This window comes from Nothobranchius furzeri, chromosome 3, assembly GCF_043380555.1.
Source record: "Nothobranchius furzeri strain GRZ-AD chromosome 3, NfurGRZ-RIMD1, whole genome shotgun sequence".
Taxonomy (NCBI): domain Eukaryota; kingdom Metazoa; phylum Chordata; class Actinopteri; order Cyprinodontiformes; family Nothobranchiidae; genus Nothobranchius; species Nothobranchius furzeri.
The window spans coordinates 64,133,247-64,151,764 of record NC_091743.1 but is presented as its reverse complement, the minus strand read 5'-3'; the positions used below and the strand labels follow the sequence as shown (position 1 = coordinate 64,151,764).

Here is an 18,518-nt window from a genome sequence, read left to right as displayed (position 1 = left end):
CAGCCCTGGTTTTATGTAGCAATCATTATTTCAGGTACATTAGTTGATAACAAATGTGTTGTAGTTTTGCTGTGATTTATCTTGGTAGATTGTCTAACAAACTGAGATTGACTGTGTGTCTGCAGTTGAGTGGTACTCACTCCTGGTTCTGGAGAGCTGGTATCCGGCAGGTTTTCCTTTTTCTTCTGCTCCAACACACCTAATTCAGTGTTTGATTCACCTGTTCAGCAGCTCATGAAAATCTTCAAAAGTCTGTTAATCACCTGCTGATTGAAATCAGGTGCGTTGAAGTGGAATTCAAACAAAATCATGCTGGATACCTGACCTCCAGGACTTGTTACCCAGTAATTTTGAGATCTGTTAAATGTAGTGGGTTAAACTCAAGGATTTATAATAGTCGGGTTTAAAAAACCGTTTTTTAATGAAATAATAGGATAGGGAAGGTTTGATCCACACTCCTTACCAGTGGGTGGCGGTAATGCACCTCTAAAGTTGTTTGCCAACCACCATTAAAAAGTCAGAGAAGAAGACCTCCAGGACCAGGTGTGAGTACCACTGCCATAGTTTAAGAAGTAAACTATCTTTTCACATATTTCGTTGGAAGTCTTTGAATACAATGACTTCTGAATAATTGGTTAAGTTAGAGACATAGGACTTTTTCTTAAATCATAATAGTTCTGTGGTGAAAAGTTAAAAGGTTTATGAAGCACTTCCCTCTCACATGAAGCCATTTCCAGAATGAGTCATTTCAGGCCTCTGTCACTTTTAAGAAAACAAGCTGGAGCTGGCCACGCTCAGCTGTCCTCCAGGTGAGGTGGTGGTGGGTTTTTGAAACGGCCTGTTTTAGGCAAATTCCTGAACCCAAACACTGAGAAAACAGAGGCAGTAGAGACCTTCATGGATGTAAAAGGTTAGTTTTGCATAAAATGAGGTAATTTGTACCAAATACCGTAAATCCTCCGATACAGGCCTGGGCCTGTATTTGACTCAAGCTCATCAAGCTCCAGGCCTTTATTGGAAGGAGGACCAGAATTAGAGGCAGGCCTCAATTTCTATTTGAGCAAAATGAACTAATGGTTCACTGGAGTTTTTGACAATTAAAATCGCGCCCACATTTTCAAAGTTAAACACATTTCTTTTAACAGCGGTAGTTTCTGCTTCAGCCCTCTCCCCCCTCCCCCTGCGCAGCGGCGCAAACTCACTGATGCGCCTGCAGCCTCTGAGTTCCTGCTGCTCTAAACATTAAAATAATTATTTCATTTTCTGTTCCTCACTTCTGTTTACCTTCAATGGTGTCTGTTTGTTGCAACCACCAGGTACAAAAACTAACTTGTTTTTATTTGACTATTTTTCTGTCCTGCCTGTTTATCATCTTCCTGCATCTCCTCTCAATCCTAAAGAGAAACTGCTACCTGGGTTCATATATATTCACCTTATGAGTTACCTTTGAACTGCAGTTTTAAAAGATCTACCGACCGCAAAAACAGCGGAGTGCTCGCCGGCTGCATCAGTTAGGTGCGTCACCGAGGACAAAACAGGTGATGCGCCCCGATCCGCAGCAGCGAAACGCATCAGGCACAAAAAAAAGACAGAAAACGTAAAAGGAAATGAGCCGACATGAACGATGGCATGTTAAATTAGTTTTTGAGGTGGCGACACCTGATTTGATAATGTTACTGTGGCCGTGCTCAGGACGCAGATGTCTGGAGTGCGTCAACAATCAGAGCTTTGCATGCGCAAGCTGGTTAAGGTTAGGATGGGAGTGAGGGGAATGTTAAATTGCAAGAGGGTAAACGTCACATTTTGGTTAAATGTCCGTTTTTACGGCGGGTGTCAGTACCGACGCTCTGGCACAGCGCGTTGCCTCCCGACGCGCAGGAACTTGTCACCTGCTGACAGCAGGCTGCTGTCTTTTCTGTGGACTGCATCTTGCCGGTCATTATCACGTGACAGCGACTAGTCGATGACAGGCATAAAAAGTCACTATAGAGCGGTGAAGTCGACTAGTGACTAGTTCATACAACCCCTGCTACTGCTCCCCAGAGTGTTCTGTAGCATAATCAGCACGTTCTCTTTGAACTTGATATCAAATTTTTGCCTCCTCTTCGTCTCCGCACAGTTAAAGTTACCCTCGCGGTCCATCACTGGCGGAGATGGATGACACAACCGCCCCCCGTACTTGCTCGTTACCACATTCCACCCGGCCACAATAAAAAACCGGCCATTATTCACCTCCGCCGACTCAGACACCGGCCAAAATATGATACTCGGCAGTTAATTAAATACAGACTAATATTAGAGGATTTACGGTACATCACATTTAATCACTTAAATACGCTGAGAAATACTTCGTCGTCTTCGTCTTCCTCCGCTTATCCGGGTCCGGGTCGCGGGGGCAGCATCCCAATTAGGGAGCTCCAGGCCATCCTCTCCCCGGCCTTGTCCACCAGCTCCTCCGGCAGGACCCCAAGGCGTTCCCGGACCAGATTGGAGATGTAACCTCTCCAACGTGTCCTGGGTCGACCCGGGGGCCTTCTGCCGGCAGGACATGCCCGAAACACCTCCCCGGGGAGGCGTCCAGGAGGCATCCTGACCAGATGCCCAAACCACCTCAACTGGCTCCTTTCGATCCGGAGGAGCAGCGGTTCTACTCCGAGTCCCTCCCGAATGTCCGAGCTCCTCACCCTATCTCTAAGGCTGAGCCCGGCCACCCTACGGAGGAAACTCATTTCGGCCGCTTGTATCCGCGATCTCGTTCTTTCGGTCATTACCCAAAGCTCATGACCATAGGTGAGGATTGGGACGTAGATCGACCGGTAAATCGAGAGCCTGGCTTTCTGGCTCAGCTCCCTCTTCCCCACGACAGATCGGCTCAGCGTCCGCATCACTGCAGACGCCGAACCAATCCGCCTGTCAATCTCCCGATCCCTCCTATCCTCACTCGTGAACAAGACCCCGAGATACTTAAACTCCTCCACTTGAGGTAGGACCTCTCCCCCGACCCGGAGGTGGCAAGCCACCCTTTTCCGGTCGAGAACCATGGTCTCAGATTTGGAGGTGCTGATCCTCATCCCAGCCGCTTCACATTCGGCCGCGAACCTACCCAGCAAGAGCTGAAGGTCAGAGCTGGATGAAGCTAGGAGGACCACATCATCCGCAAAAAGCAGAGACGAGATTCTCCTGCCACCAAACTCGACACACTCCACACCACGGCTGCGTCTAGAAATTCTGTCCATAAAAGTGATGAACAGAACCGGTGACAAAGGGCAGCCCTGGCGGAGTCCAACCCTCACTGGGAACAGGTCCGACTTACTACCGGCTATGCGGACCAAACTCACGCTCCTCCCACCCCATACTCCTGGAGCGTCCCCCACAGGATGCCCCTGGGGACACGGTCATAAGCCTTCTCCAAATCCACAAAGCACATGTGGATTGCTTGGGCAAACTCCCATGCCCCCTCCATCACCCTTGCAAGGGTATAGAGCTGGTCCACAGTTCCACGGCCAGGACGAAAACCACATTGCTCCTCCTCTATCTGAGATTCAACTATCGATCGGACCCTCCTCTCCAGTACCTTGGCGTAGACCTTTCCAGGGAGGCTGAGGAGTGTGATCCCCCTATAGTTGGAACACACCCTCAGGTCACCCTTCTTAAAGATGGGGACCACCACCCCGGTCTGCCACTCCCTAGGAACTGCCCCCGATGACCACGCAATGTTGTAGAGACGTGTCAACCATGACAGCCCTACAACATCCATAGCCTTGAGATACCCAGGACGAACCTCATCCGCCCCCGGGGCTCCGCCGCTGTGTAGTTGTTTGACTACCTCAGCAACTTCTGCCCCCGAGATCGGACAGTCCATCCCCAGGCCTCCCAGCTCTGGTTCCTCCTTGGAATGCGCATTGGTGGGATTGAGGAGCTCCTCAAAGTATTCCTTCCACCGTCCGACTATAGCCTCAGTTGACGTCAGCAGCTCCCCATCCCCACTGTAAACAGTGTGAGCGAGTTGCTGCCTTCCTCTCCTGAGGCGCCGGACAGTTTGCCAGAACCTCTTTGGAGCCGATCGATAGTCTTTCTCCATGGCCTCACCAAACTCCTCCCACGCCCGAGATTTTGCCTCGGCAACTGCCACTGCTGCACCCCGCTTGGCTATCCGGTACCTGTCTGCTGCCTCCGGAGACCCACAGACCAGCCACGCCCTGTAGGCCTCCTTCTTCAGCCTGACGGCTCCCCGAACCTCTGGTGTCCACCAGCGGGTACGGGGGTTGCCACCACGACTGGCACCGGCCACCTTACGACCACAGCCGCCTCGACAATCGCAGAGTGGAACAAGGCCCACTCGGACCCAATGTCCCCCACTGCTCTCGGGACGTGGTCAAAGCTCTGCCGGAGGTGGGAGTTGAAGACCGTCTTGACAGGTTCTTCTGCCAGGCGTTCCCAGCAGACCCTCACTATGCGTTTGGGTCTGCCAGGTCTACGCGGCATGTTCCCTTGCCATCTGATCCAACTCACTACCAGGTGGTGATCAGTTGACAGCTCCGCCCCTCTCTTCACTCGGGTGTCCAAAACATACGGCCGCAGGTCAGATGATACGACTACAAAATCTATCATCGACCTGTGACCTAGGCTGCCCTGGTACCAAGTGTACCGGTGGGCATCCTTATGTTCGAACATGGTGTTCGTTATGGCCAAACTGCGGCTTGCACAGAAGTCCAATAACAAAACACCGCTCGAGTTCAGATTAGGTGGGCCGTTCCTCCCAATCACACCCCTCCAGGTCAAGCTGTCATTGCCCACGTGAGCATTGAAGTCCCCCAGCAGGACAATGGAGCCCCCTGATGGAGCACTATCTAGCACTCGTCCCAGGGACTCCAAAAAGGGTGGGTACTCTGAACTGATATTTGGCCCATAAGCACAAACAACAGTCAGGACCCGTTCCCCGACCCGAAGGCGCAAGGAAGCTACCCTCTCGTCCCCTGGGGTAAACCCCAACACACAGGCAGAGAGTCTTGGGCTAACAAAAAGCCAACCCCAGTCCTCCGCCTCTCACCTGGAGCAACTCCAGCAAAGGAGAGTGTCCAAACCCTCTCAAGGACTTGGGTTCCAGAGCCAATGCTATGTGTCGAGGTGAGTCCGACTATATCTAGCCGGTACCGCTCAACCTCTGCCACAAGCTCCGGCTCCTTCCCCGCCAGCGAGGTGCCGTTCCATGTCCCAAAAACTAGTTTTCTTGTCCGGGGATTGGACCGCCAAGGCTCCCGCCTTGGTCTGCCACCCGATTCGCATTGCACCGGACCCTTCATGTTCCTCCTGCGGGTGGTGGGTCCACAGTTGGACGAGCCCATGTATCCGGTTTGGGCTGGGCCCGGCCGGGCCCCATGGGCGAAAGCCCGGCCACCAGGCGCTCGCTCACGGGCCCCAACCCCAGGCCTGGCTCCAGGGTGGGACCCCGGTAACCCTCCGGGCCGGGTACTCCGACTCTTCGTTTTAACCGCCATGAAAGATCCTTCGAACCGTTCTTTGTCTCACCCTTCACCTAAGACCAATTTGTCATGGGAGACCCTACCAGGGGCACTAAGTGCCCCAGACAACATAGCTCCTAGGATCATTAGGGCACTCAAACTCCTCCACCACGATAAGGTGACGGTTCAAGGAGGAGGCTGAGAAATACATTCTAAATATTTATCATTCATGTTTTTCTATCCAATTTGGGCTCCATGGTGGCATAGCACTGTTTCTTTGCAATGCGAAGGTTGCTAGTTTGAATCCAGCCTGCAGCTTTTCTGTGTAGAGTTGGCATGTTCTCCACATGCATGTTTTTTTTTTCTTCAGATGCTCCGTTTTCCTTCCACAGGTCAAAAACATGCATGCTACGTTATTTATAAACTCTACATATATATAAGAAATCATTTGTACCAAGTGCTGTACTGATCCTTAACCAAGGTAAACGATGAGACCCAACCGAAGCGCACCATGTCACGAATGTTTGTAAGCATGAATATTTTTATTTTTTTCAGTTCTTGAGCCGAAGGAAAATTTCCAACACGGTGGACAATGAAGTTTTTATTCTATTCTTATTATATTCTATGCAATTCCTAGGTGTGAGTTTGTCCCTGTGATGGACTGGAGACCTGTCCCCCACCTCTTGCCAGATGACGTCTTGAGGAAAGTCATATCCTGTGCGATATTATTAATTTTTTGACTGTTTTGAGCAAAATTTCCTCCGGTGCGAGAATCTTTAAGGTCTGGGCGAGTTTTCATTGTGCATCTTGTACAGGGGGTAACAAGATGCTTTTAACACCTCATGACCAGCTCCCGATCAGCAACATGAATATCAAACGCATTTGATATTTTGCTTGTCCCTCATGAGGTTCTCAGTGTTGAAGCAGCACTCTGACCCTAAAGTACCAGAACCATGCACATGCATCAACACAGCCCACCAGCTATTTTCGTATCAATGCACGTCGTTTCATTTTATTTTTACACTTTCTCCACACATAATGACAAATATTGTCAAGAAGTCGTGTTTGCTAAATAAAACTGATCCAAAAACATTGTTTACTTTCATACCACCCCCATAAATCCCTGTGTCCTCCTACGGCAAGTCCGAAGAACAACAGACATCAATAACAACATAATAGCCTCCGGGGCTTCTGTGTTTTTGCACTTGAAGGTCCAACATGTTGGGTAAAAACCAATATATTTAGCACATTTTTAAGTCAGACGTGTTGCTACTAGATGTACAGTGTGAGCAGTAAGATTGCACCCGAGAACTGGGTCGTACAGTGAGAATGTGACTCGTGAGCTGTCCTCTGCGAAGAAGTCGTACAGTTCGATATGGAGCTGAATGCTACAAGTGAAAAAGTTGCACAGTGTCCGCCCAGCTTTAGACACCAACTCCCTCGCAATCCTACTGAGGATGAGCAGCTAAGATAATGACTGAAAAATTACCAATCTCACCATAACATTTTTAAAAGCTCCTATTTAACATTAAAATCATTAGTCTGTCTGCAAACATGTTCATGCATTTATTTCCACCTGCTGACAAAACTCTTAAACAGTTTGTCTATTGAACGTTTTCAACAAGGAAGAAGTAAACATCATTCCAACTCTCCTGTCAATAAGAACAATATCGGCAATCTAAAATCCTAAAATGAACAAACGCTTTGAGCTGACCAGGACGCCGTTTCACTGAGACCTGCTACAACATATTTAAAATTCAAACGCTGCTTTTGCACTTTTAACATAGCAGCAAGATTAGAATTAGGAATGATTCAGAACATCACTATTCACTCAGAGATCTGAAACTTTTTAAAACAAAATCAATGGTACCATACAGTTTCAACTGCCAAACATTGTTAAAAGGTCCATTTAGTTTTTAACTTTTTATTTGGACTAATTCTTTGGACAATAACATTCATTTGCTTTAAAGACTACTAAAACTACATTTTGTTAGAAACTTGCTTTGAATCTTGTCCAGAGTCTTGCATTTTGCACAGTTTTTATGATAACTTTGCACATTACTGCACCTGTGATCCAGAGCTCATGTGCGCAGCTTATTATAGTGCTTTGGTGCCCACAGGAGTCTAAAGACCCGTATGTCACTCCTGTATCCAATGCTGGTGTCCCAGCAGTACTCTGGAGAAAGAATCCTGCTCGGTTTGTGAATCCATAAGTATTTGTTTAGATGACTCTCGTCATGCCACAAAGCCTCCACGTTGTTTTGTTTGTCCTCCATGATGCTTTTATAACACGCCTCAGTCAAGGCCTTCACGTCCTTCCAGGATCCTCCAAAGACAGCAGCGTGGTAGTAAAAGTCCCCGGTTTCCATGTACGCCTGGGACTTTGGGTTGCGATCGTAGGTGAACAGCTTCCCTGGAAGGTGATAGTAGTGGGCGTGAAGCAGAGCAACAGAATCTCCCAGAGCTTCAGGCCCAAATCTCCCAGTAAACACCTGATCCACATCAAAACAGAAGACGTGTGTGCAGTGGTGCCGAATATCTGACTCTATGGTGTCTGAAATGGTCTTCATTCGCATCATAGAGATGTCCTGCCACCTGGTGTGTCTCTGCACTTGGATCACTCTAAGACTTCGCTGAGGGCCGAGTTTGATGCTCTTGACTTTCTCAGGTGTGTCTGTAAACACGTAATACGACACCGGTAAACCCAACATGAAGTGATGTTCTGATGAATTCAGGAAGGCCTCCAGGTAAGCATCCAAGTACCTTTAGAGCCAAAGAGAGGGTTTAGGTTTTATACATTTACTGAAACAACCACGGTGCTAATGTAAGTGAAAACAGACCTGCCAACTGCAAACACAGTTAATGCCACAGAAGATCCTTGTTTTCTGTGGGTCTGGTCGTAAAGATCGGGGTCAAACATCCCTTCCCAAATGATGGGAGCTCTCCAGGATGTGCAAGTCTGCACATCAGGCCGGGACCTAAAACCGGGGAGATTGTTTCATGATTAAACATGAACTAAGCAAAGATGTCCCAGACATGGCTGTGTTAGACTCTCCCATTTAGTCACAACCACAGTTCTCTGCTGACTCACTAGCTGTCAAGCCTCTCCTCACAGCACAACTGGCTGTCAAACATTTCACAGATAAGATCAGGACCTACTCTTGTGCCCAAACACCAGCCACTGTTCTCTCCTTACAAAGCCTTGCAAATGCCACCAGATTAAACAAACAGCAACCTCACCATAAGCTAAGAACTGTAAAGCTTTTAACAAATATCCTCCTTATTTAATTATTAGCTAAAAGACTTTTGCCTCAAGTAAACCTCAGGATGTAATTTTTTTGAAATCATCTAAATGTACTCTTAAATGGTTCTGTTTCAACATTCCTGGTTCGGATGAATGGATGGACTGTTACAAGGCTTCTGTAGAACTGAAGTCGGAAGTCAACTATAATCAGACTTGTTAATGTATGGAATTAAGTCTGGATTATGTCTCTCATTATGTGAAATCTTTCCATCTTTGTTTTTGATTGTTTTAGTTCCTGAGTTAAGTTTTTATTTATCGCAAGTAATATCATCATCGCAATATTAATCACTTTTCGAATATTGCAGGTTTTCCCAATATCGTGCAGCCCTATGTGAAACCAAGCTAAAGGCCTGTTACCTTCTCTTATCATGTTTGTGTGTGTGTGTGTGTCCAGGCAGCCTTCTAGCCCCCTGAACTGTGATGTCATAAATTAGTGATGTGCCTTCACCCTCCTGATATGGTCAAACGATTCATGTTGTGGATATGACCTGTTTTGACCTGAACAGATGTTGGGAGTAAGCATGTATGTTATCTTTTATCCTCTGTGGAGTTGGTCAAGATGCTGTAACCATATAAATAAGACATCTTGATCAGCTAATGCTGGAGATGACCATTTGATCCTGGGCAGAAGAAAAGGAAGGGGTAATCATGCCACATCCCCCCCCCCCCCCCCCACTGACCAATGGCTATGAGAGAAGGTGATGTAATCCCAAAGGAGAAGAAAGGAAGCCTGCAGGAGGTGCTGAGAAGAAGAAACAAGTGAACGGATGAAGACTGGGAGAAGAAAAGGTGACATCATGACATCCAAGATTTACGGTCTCTTCTGGGCCATTGGAGAAGTAACAAGAAGAAGAGGAACACCTGAAGTCTGAAGCAGCAAACAAAGAAATGACTGTGAGGGAGGGGGGACAGAGTAAATAAAAAGGAGCTACTGGGTCGGGGGTGGGGGCTTTGATGGGAAGAGTGTGAGGTACAGAGATGGAAAGAAGGAAGCTTTTGCTTTGAGCTTTTTATCTGTGATAATCTGACCTAGTGTCATTTTTGGAGAGCTTATTCAGCTCAACTTTGCTATAACTCGGTTTATTGGCAAAGAGTTGTTTGACTTTTTAACCCGCTTTGTCGGGGTTTCGTTTGGATTATTATTCTTTTTTCATCTGTGTGAAATAAAACCTAGTTCCTCGGATTCGTGGAACGAAAAAAAATGATTTACGAGTGGGGTCTCCTCCTGTCGGTAACCGAGCAAAGGTGAGATGCTGGTTGAAAATGTCATCCCAAGGAGGTATTGATATAAGTCGTTTCCTCCATCCTAGGCTACAGGTAAAGTCAGTTGTCTCCTCACCATTGGGGCAGCAGTAGCTCAGGTGGTAGAGCAGGTTGCCTCGTAATCGGAGGGTCATGGGTACGATTCCAGCTCCCGCCAGGGGTATCCTGCTGTTGTGTCCTTGGGCGAGACACTTCACCCAACTTGCCTGTGTTAGTGGTGGTCAGAGGGGCCGACGGCGCCAAATGGCAGCCTCGCCTCTGTCAGACCTCCCCAGGGTGGCTGTGGCTACAAGTAGCTTACCATCACTAGCAGTGTGTGAATGTGAGAGTGTGTGAAAGCGTCTTTGGGGGTCTTGAAAAGCGCTATATAAGTTCAATGCATTATTATTATTATTATAAAAGGAACAGCTGGCAAGGGTCTTAACCTGAAGTGTACATAAGCTTCATGGACTGAGGGTGTGTTGTGAGTAAACTGAGTCTCCCTTGAGCTTAGGGCTGTGGCAAAGCCTCGATGACGTCGACGTCAGATCCGGTAGTCGACGCACCACGCCCACTTGTTGCATCCCCAGGAGTTTGTAAATAGAGGTGGAATCTGCCTTTTTTTCCCTCTTGTTCACCCTCTTCTCCGCCTTCACTAACATCTCCACCAAATACCGAAGACCCGGAACAATGTCCGTCCGCTACTAGATTCCTTTCCTGTTTTACCCGCCTTTGTCTCCCGGCAACGGACAACAACTTCCGGGGTCAGATCATCGACATGTATGCGCTGCTCCGTCTCTATCGCAGATGTAGAAAATCACCGGGAGCGTTTCTCCCTTCATAAAGGAGCTTCTTTCAGACATTAGGAGAGCTGTTTTGGTGGTAGCAGTCTCTCCTCCGTGCTGGTCTGTTTGCTGGTATTTTTGGTTTATTTAAACTTGGTAACTTGAACTTAACGTTGGTAAAGCTACTGTTAGCATTTTCGCTAACAGCTTCTTGCGTTTGGATAAGCTGTTACGTTTAGGTTTAGAGCTCATCTTTTTTGTGGTGCAGATCTCCCTTTTATTACATTTAGAGTGTTGTGGGTTTTCGGTTTAGTGTAAAATATCACCTTGAGTTTGGTTTAACCACCCAGTTTAGAGTTTGGACCTTTGGAGATCCTTATTTTGGTCCAGAACCCTGTAATCTTTGCCCAGAGGGACATCCCTAGTTATTTGTACTTTTGTTTTAATTCCCCACAGGCAGAATTAGGTTTATTATTCCCAAACGGTGAAAGATTTATGTTTTTTTTTGTTGTTGTACATAAACCTAATCATCATTTTAACTTTTAAATCCCGTGTTATTGTCCCTTCCTTTTTGCACACGAGCCAAACTCCCCAGGAAGAGTCGTAACACCACTCGCCTCACGCACATAAGTGACCAAAACAAAGCAGCATGGAGACACTCCGTCTCCAACCACCTCTCAGGCAGCAGCCTGCACTCCCAAGTTCTACACATCACCAGAACATAACCAACCACAACACAATAAATGCAGTGTTATACAAAATGGAAGGCCTGTAGTGTTTCTTCTCTTACAGTAACAATTTATCAGTTTTTTGAGAAATTTATTAGAGATTTTTGGTTTTTATTAACTGTGCAATAGAAAAGTAATCATCAGATTAATTGTGTAAATGGTCATTAGAATAGTCGACTATTCGATAAAATAATCGTCAGAATAATCGTTTTAAAAATAATTGTTTACCCCCAGCCCTACTTGAGCTGTATAAAGTTGGTTTTGCCAGAATCAGAGTCTAGGTTAGCAGTGATTGCTAATCAGCTTCAACAAAGTGCAGGCATTTTAAAGAGTGGCTGGTGTCACGCCCACGCAAATAGAAATACAAGTCAATCCTGAGACGTAACATCTGTTGAAGAGTTAGGCTAGCTTGGGAAAATGGCTTGTAACATCAACCACTAACCATTAATGGAGGATAGTGGCTGTTATGGCCTCATGTGCTCAGATTGTGTGTTTACACCAACCATTTGGAAGTGTGATGTGAAAATTTTACCACTAACTGAAAACTGGGTCACCTTGAAAATGTTTAGACCAGGGCTTTTCAATTCTGGGCCTCAAGGGCCAGGATTCTGTGTGTTTTGGCTTTAATCCTGCTTCAACACACCTGATTTCAATCAGCAGATGATTAACAGGCTTCTGCAGAGCCTGATGAGCTGCTACAAAGGTAATTCAACCACTGCATCTAGTGTGTTGGACCAGAGAAACCACTAAAACCTGCTGGATACTAGCCCTCGATGCCCAGAATTGAATAGCCCTGGTTTAGACCAATCACATAGCCTTCACGTCTTAGCAGATGTGGCTAGTTTTGTCCAATAAAGCACTCCTCTACACACATGTGGCAGGTTATCTCACAAAACCAAGGTACATTTTGTTTGGCCTGTCACCCACACAAATGCGCAAATGTCAAATATTTTATCATAAGGCTGGACAGTTTCACATCCTGTGAGATGTGAAAACCACTGAAGAAGTGATCGAGGGCAGATAAAATGTTTAAACCGTCTTACTGAAGATCAAGTCTGGCATCAGCAGCGTTATCCAGGATCAGCATCTCTGCACTTCCCAACGTACACCTCTGCATCGGCAGCAATCCTATCATGAGCCTGATTCATCAAAATACAAACAATATGATAAATATGACTAATGTTCAACAAAAATATATGATCACTGATACTGTTAGTGAATGGCAGTAAAACAACACAATCACCACTTTTCAAAATGACCAGATCACTTTGGATTTACTGGAAAAATGTGGCAATAAATTTCCATCAAAGCTTATGGATTATGTCATTTAGATCAAGACTCATTTTGACACTCACCGAACAGATGGACCTGTGAAGTAAACGATGCATAATACAACGGGAAGGAGAAGCACACACTTCAAAACATTCTTTGTCTTCTGGATGTACCTGCAGGTGTAAAACACTTAAATTACAACACTGAGGGGTGGCTAAAGAGCAAAGACAAAAAGCCATAGAGATTTATACCCCATGGTGGATGGGTTTTGGTCGTCGACTGTTGTTAAACAAAGACTCTTGTGAGGCAGATATGGAAATGCTAAAGAGGAGGATGCTTTAAAGAAAGGAAAAAAGCAGAGAGGATTTAAATTAGTTGAAATGTTCATCTTATCAGAGAGATGTGCAACTGTTAAATGAGCTCCATACATGTGCAATATATGAAATAAGTTTTTTATTAGGGATGCGCCGAAAATAGGCCATTGGAAAATTTTTGGACGAAAATGACCGAAAAGTGCATTTTCTGTTTTTGGCCAAAAGACCTAAACCACCAAAACAACACGGTGCCGGTACCGGATCTACTTGGGCTGCCAGATCGGCTCAGGGTCCTGCGCCAGCCGTAGAGGATTGGCTGAATGTCGAACTCACAGAGGTTACAATACCACAGTCAGAAAGTTACGTTAGCATGTTGATACTGAAAATTTTGATTGGTCCAAACTAATTTCTGGTCATGTTGCTGTAGTCCAAAAATAAAAGCTTTTTGGGGAAAATGTTTGTATTGCTGAAGAAAACGTAAAATAAAAGCAAAAATATCTACTGATAAATGGAGACCCTCAGCAGCTCTTGATTTTGAAGAATTGGGGCAAAATAAAAATTTAGATTTTATCAAATAAATTGCAATCGACGTTTTGAATGAACGAATGGAAGTATTTAGTAAGAACTAACAAAACATACGGAAGAATTCCACATTTATACAAACTGAAATGGCTGGTTTGTTAACAGTCTTTGAGTAGTGGTTAAAAGCGCTATATAAAATCTGTGCATTATTATTATTATTAATTATGTAAATACATTTAGAATTTTTCACATGTAAGAACTGTCGTGCTTGTTGGCAGTTTGATGTTGGTTTAATGTAGTTTTACATTATTTACAAAAAAAAGAGATTTTTTAATTAACTAATTACAGTTAAAAACATTGCGGCATTAAGAAACAAGAATTTATTAAGACACAGTGTGACATCATCGACAGGCGCAGAATCTGGAGCCGATCCGGCAGCCCGAGCAGATCCGGCACCTACAACGGTTGAAATAGACCGTCAGGCGAACCCCGTTTTTGTTTCAACGCTCTTGTGGAAAGTTGCTCTTTGTTTCATAAAAATAGTAAAACTAAAGGTTTTCCTCTTATTAATGCTGTTGTATTACGATCATTGTTTTAATTTGGGACTAGTTCGTTTTGAGCGTAAATTGAATGTAAAGCAGCTTTCAAGTGATCGTTTTAGACCAATGCGGTGCATGCATTTATTAAACAGAAATCCAACATAGTGGCGTAGTCAGGAGTCGGATAAAGCAGTGATTATGATTTTAATACCATAGAAACTTCTGAATTTGTGAACAAAAATAATTTTTATGGAAACGTAGACCTGCAACATGCCCAAAATAACACATAGTCCTAAATGCTACTCTCCGAATCCATGTTGTGCGCACTAGCACTCACAGTGAGACTTCAGTGTGACAGATAAGAAATGCTACTCTTCATCAAGAAAAACCTGATGCTTTACCTTAAGAAGTAGAAAGGGCATGTGTGTAGAGTGCATGTGTGTAGAGTTTAAATATTCGTTTTCCACTTTGTAGCCTACGTCCACAATTTGTGGTGCATTTGTTGCCGATAAAGGCCTACAGGCTATGCTAATCTTTGTTTTGAAACACTTCTGTTGTACAGGGAAAATATTGTTATATTAGTCAGCAGTTGCACTTGTTCCGAATGCACTTTTTTATAGTCTTACTCGAAAAAATTTAAAAGCCACTTGACACTTAGTGCTTTTATTAGAGAACATATTTAATTTTACAGCCTTTCTCAGCAAGTCTTTCAGTTATAAGGCTCTACATTTACGATATATTTTTATTTATAATTTATTATTAATGTACACAGAAGCGAGATCAAGTGAAATATTAAATTTTATATTATGCATTGTTGTTATGTCAGTGCTAAATAAATATTTTCATATTTTCATTTTGTAGTTGATTTATTGCCTTGATTTTTGTGAGGTTAGTGGGGATGTCCCGTTCCGACATCGGACGTAATTCAATATCGGCCAAAAAACTGTGTATTGGATTATATCGGACGGCATCAAAACTCTCCGATATAAGCAGTCCGTTAAGGAGCACATTTTTGCAACCAACAGTTAATAAAAAATTTTCATCTTTTCCATACTTACTGTTATTGGCTCTTGTTCTCCGATTGAGTAATATCACTTGATCGAGCCTTTCATACATTCCACACTATGAACTAGGTAAAAGTATGTATGATTTGCGCTGATATTGTATCAGATTGATATCGGTATCGGTTAATACTGAAGGCTGCAATATCGGTATATCGGAAGTGAAAAAGTTGTATCGGGACATCCCTAGAGGTTAGTACACATTGTATCCATAAATGCTACGGTTCTAATAATTGACACAATAATTTATTTAGGGGTTTTGGTTTTCTGCCTTGGTTTCCTCATTTTTGATTTTGGACAAGAATTTTAATTTCAGTGCGTTCTTGTTTTTAATCATTTGTGTCACAACTGTTTAGCGTGTTTTCAGTCATGCCGTTAGGATCTTTCCAAGTTGAAGCATCAACAATAAACTTGGAACAAAAGTGTGCAGCAGGTGGAAGAAAATGACACCACAAAATGTATTTATAAACCTTCAAGCCTGAGCGTGAAACCAAACCCTACCAACTTAAACCCACTATGCTCAAAGGTCAAGATGAATAGGCGCTGTGAAAACAGCAAAACACAAAGAGATGAGTCACACTTCGAGGAAAAAACTAAAGTATGAAGGAAAAATACTAATGTAGAGCTGGGGAAACTCAGAGTGTGTTTACAGGCAACACTGTAAAAATCTAAAATAAAATATATCACGTGGGACTTTTGCGAAGAGCTAAACCTGTTGTGGCTGCATTGTTTCTGTAATCGGAGGCATTTATTGTCTCAAAGAAGAATTAAATCTAAAATCCAGATAGTGTTGAAGCAGGCTGCTCTTTAGTCTCATTAACAGCTACTTCTTTATAGCCCATACACCTCTAAGTGAAGGGTATGCTCCCTTTGCACCAAGGTGAGAAAAGCAGAAATGTCAAGGCAGTTAAGTTTTGTTAGCAAAGTTAGAATAGGTTAAGAAAGGCCAGCAGGACAGGTGACAAATGGGGTTGTTCTGTGCCGGATGGGTAGAACACCAACAAGGACGAATTATTAGTCATTTAAGGGACAAAAATGATAAAGAAAAATGTCACTTTAAATAAAAACTATTTGAATGTGACGAGAAAATAAAAAATCGTGGTTTTGCAAAACTGCGTATGAAGAAACATTTAATACATTTGTAGCATCAATCCTCAGACTAAAAATGTTTTGCATATTTTTGCTGCTTTGCAACAAAGAAGACTGGAAGGAACAAAAGAAGAAGCAGAGGTGAAGAGTGGAAAATGAAGACCACTGAACAGACTCATATTTTTCAAGCCAAATACAAAAACCAGTTTGTCTAGATCCAAACAAACGTGTCACAATTTAAACATTTTATGTCGGTTTACACCCCTATTAAGATTTCAAGATTCAAACAATACTTTAGAACCCGATATGTTAAAGTGTAATGAGTTACCTAAAAGGTAAACAACCCAAAGGTAAGGACCAGTTCCAGCTTGCATGAAGCAAGCAGAGTGGAAATTTTTGAGAAGGAGTGGGAATAAGGAAAAATGTAGCGTTAAACACAGACATGGAAAACTGAGAGAAAATAAACATAAAATGGTGAAGGAAACAACAGATGGATACAGAGGTGTGTGTGTGTGTGTGTGTGTGTGTGTGTGTGTGTGTGTGTGTGTGTGTGTACTTTTAACAAGGGAAAAGCAGAAGTTTGTTATTGCTGTCTAAATTTTCACCAAAGATTCACCAATTCTGATTATTTTTGATAATTTGGTTTTATTTTGACACACCCCTTTTTTCTGTCACACCTGTGATTAATTTACAATTAGCACACCTCAGAAATCCCACCTCTGTGTGTTCATACATCCTTTGTTCTTGTCCCTCATCAGTGTCTCACTGTTGCTCCACTGTGGTGAAGAATTGACTCATGCTCCATTTATTCTGAGTATACACAGATTATTTTCATCTCCAGTTAGGTCACATCGCACAAATGTGTCAAATATTATCTATTTTTTGTTCATTTCCCTGTATTGTAAATAATGTGTTTCCAGTATTTGTGAAAACAAGACACATTTTTAACATGAACAAAAAAGTGATGTCAAGTTAAGCATTTAAACATAAACTTGGGTTAGACGCTACAATAAAAGGATTATTTAGACCGCTGTTGCACAGGGAACAAATCTGAAGTGAGAAATAAAGTGTTAAATCCATTTAAAATGGATGGTAGAGATTAGATATTTACAGATTCATTATGCATTTTTCAGCTGTTGCTATGAAACCAGCGAGCATAAACAACTGTCCTTATTACTTGTTTTACGTTTATCACTTTTAGATACAAAAACTAACAGCATACATTTAAAACTATGCTTTTGTTAAACACAAACGAATCTTTCCTTTCCAAATAAAATGAAGTTTTGTCAAATTATAACATTAAACTTAAAATTTTTCCTTCGAAAGTGTTGATCCAAGATTTAAAACATTTCAGAGAAGTGCTGCCTGGAAAATCGATTAAACCTTTAAACTTTAAAGCAAGTCTGCCAATGTATCCTAAAAACGGAAAAACGCCATAGTTTGTCGACAACCTACCTGTAGGTCCTGCTCATCCTGAACCCGTCCAGATTATTCCCAGGATATTAGATCCATGTGCTACAGCAGCGCAGAGGAGCTCTGGGATGTTTATGTCTGCGGAACCGCCCTGAGTCAAGGTAAAGCGTTCAGGAAAAAAAAGGGAGTGGCTTTGGGCAGAAACGCACCTCAGCCCTCCACCACCGCGGTCACTCCACCTTAAAAGACTGACGCATCATGTGTTGAATCTGCGACTCATCACTTCACTTTAGAACTCAGCATCTGTGTGCACGTGCACTAAAGTCCCTGGCTATTTAAAATGCAAATTTAAAACCCAACAAGCCAGGCCAGTCAGGAATTCTTGGAAAATGAAATCATTTACTCCAGTTTTTCCAATTATACACACACATTAGATAGATAGATAGATAGATAGATAGATAGATAGATAGATAGATAGATAGATAGATAGATAGATAGATAGATAGATAGATAGATAGATAGATAGATAGATAGATATTGGGATCATCGACACAATGCTAACATTTTTGGCTCTATACACCGCCATATTTGAGGATACTTACATCCAAATCAGGTGAACGGTGTAGGAATTACTACAGTTTGCATATGTGCCTCCCACTTGTTACGGTACCAAAAGTAATGGGACAGAATAAGAACTATAGATCAAACTTATACATTTCAATACTTGGTTGCAAATCCTTTGCAGTCAATTACAGCCTGAAGTCTGGAACACATAGACATCACCAGA

The 18,518-nt window shown here is 43.5% G+C and overlaps 2 protein-coding genes across 5 annotated transcripts in view; both read right to left on the bottom strand.

Moving 5' to 3' along the window:
- Positions 1–229, bottom strand: part of LOC107385259 (alpha-1,3-galactosyltransferase 2) — a 36,861-nt gene extending 36,632 nt beyond the window's left edge. For all 3 annotated transcript variants that reach the window (XM_054730083.2, XM_054730081.2, XM_054730085.2), the window contains exon 1: positions 141–229. The gene's annotated coding sequence lies outside the window, so the exon portion shown is untranslated. The remainder of the gene's footprint in view (positions 1–140) is intronic.
- Positions 230–7,009: 6,780 nt separating this feature from the next.
- LOC107385260 (alpha-1,3-galactosyltransferase 2) lies at positions 7,010–17,963 on the bottom strand. Of its 2 annotated transcripts, XM_015959028.3 has the most exons (6): positions 17,774–17,963; positions 13,045–13,129; positions 12,877–12,966; positions 12,565–12,660; positions 8,303–8,440; positions 7,010–8,225 (listed from the first exon to the last, which is right to left on the bottom strand). In XM_015959028.3, the coding sequence occupies exons 2-6, from the start codon at positions 13,047–13,049 to the stop codon at positions 7,544–7,546; spliced, it is 1,011 nt and encodes a 336-aa protein (XP_015814514.3). In that variant the 5' UTR covers positions 13,050–13,129; positions 17,774–17,963; the 3' UTR covers positions 7,010–7,543. The 2 variants fall into 2 exon arrangements, with proteins under 2 accessions (XP_015814514.3, XP_015814513.3); XM_015959027.3 differs by lacking the exon at positions 13,045–13,129.
- Between the last annotated feature and the right edge of the window lie 555 nt (positions 17,964–18,518).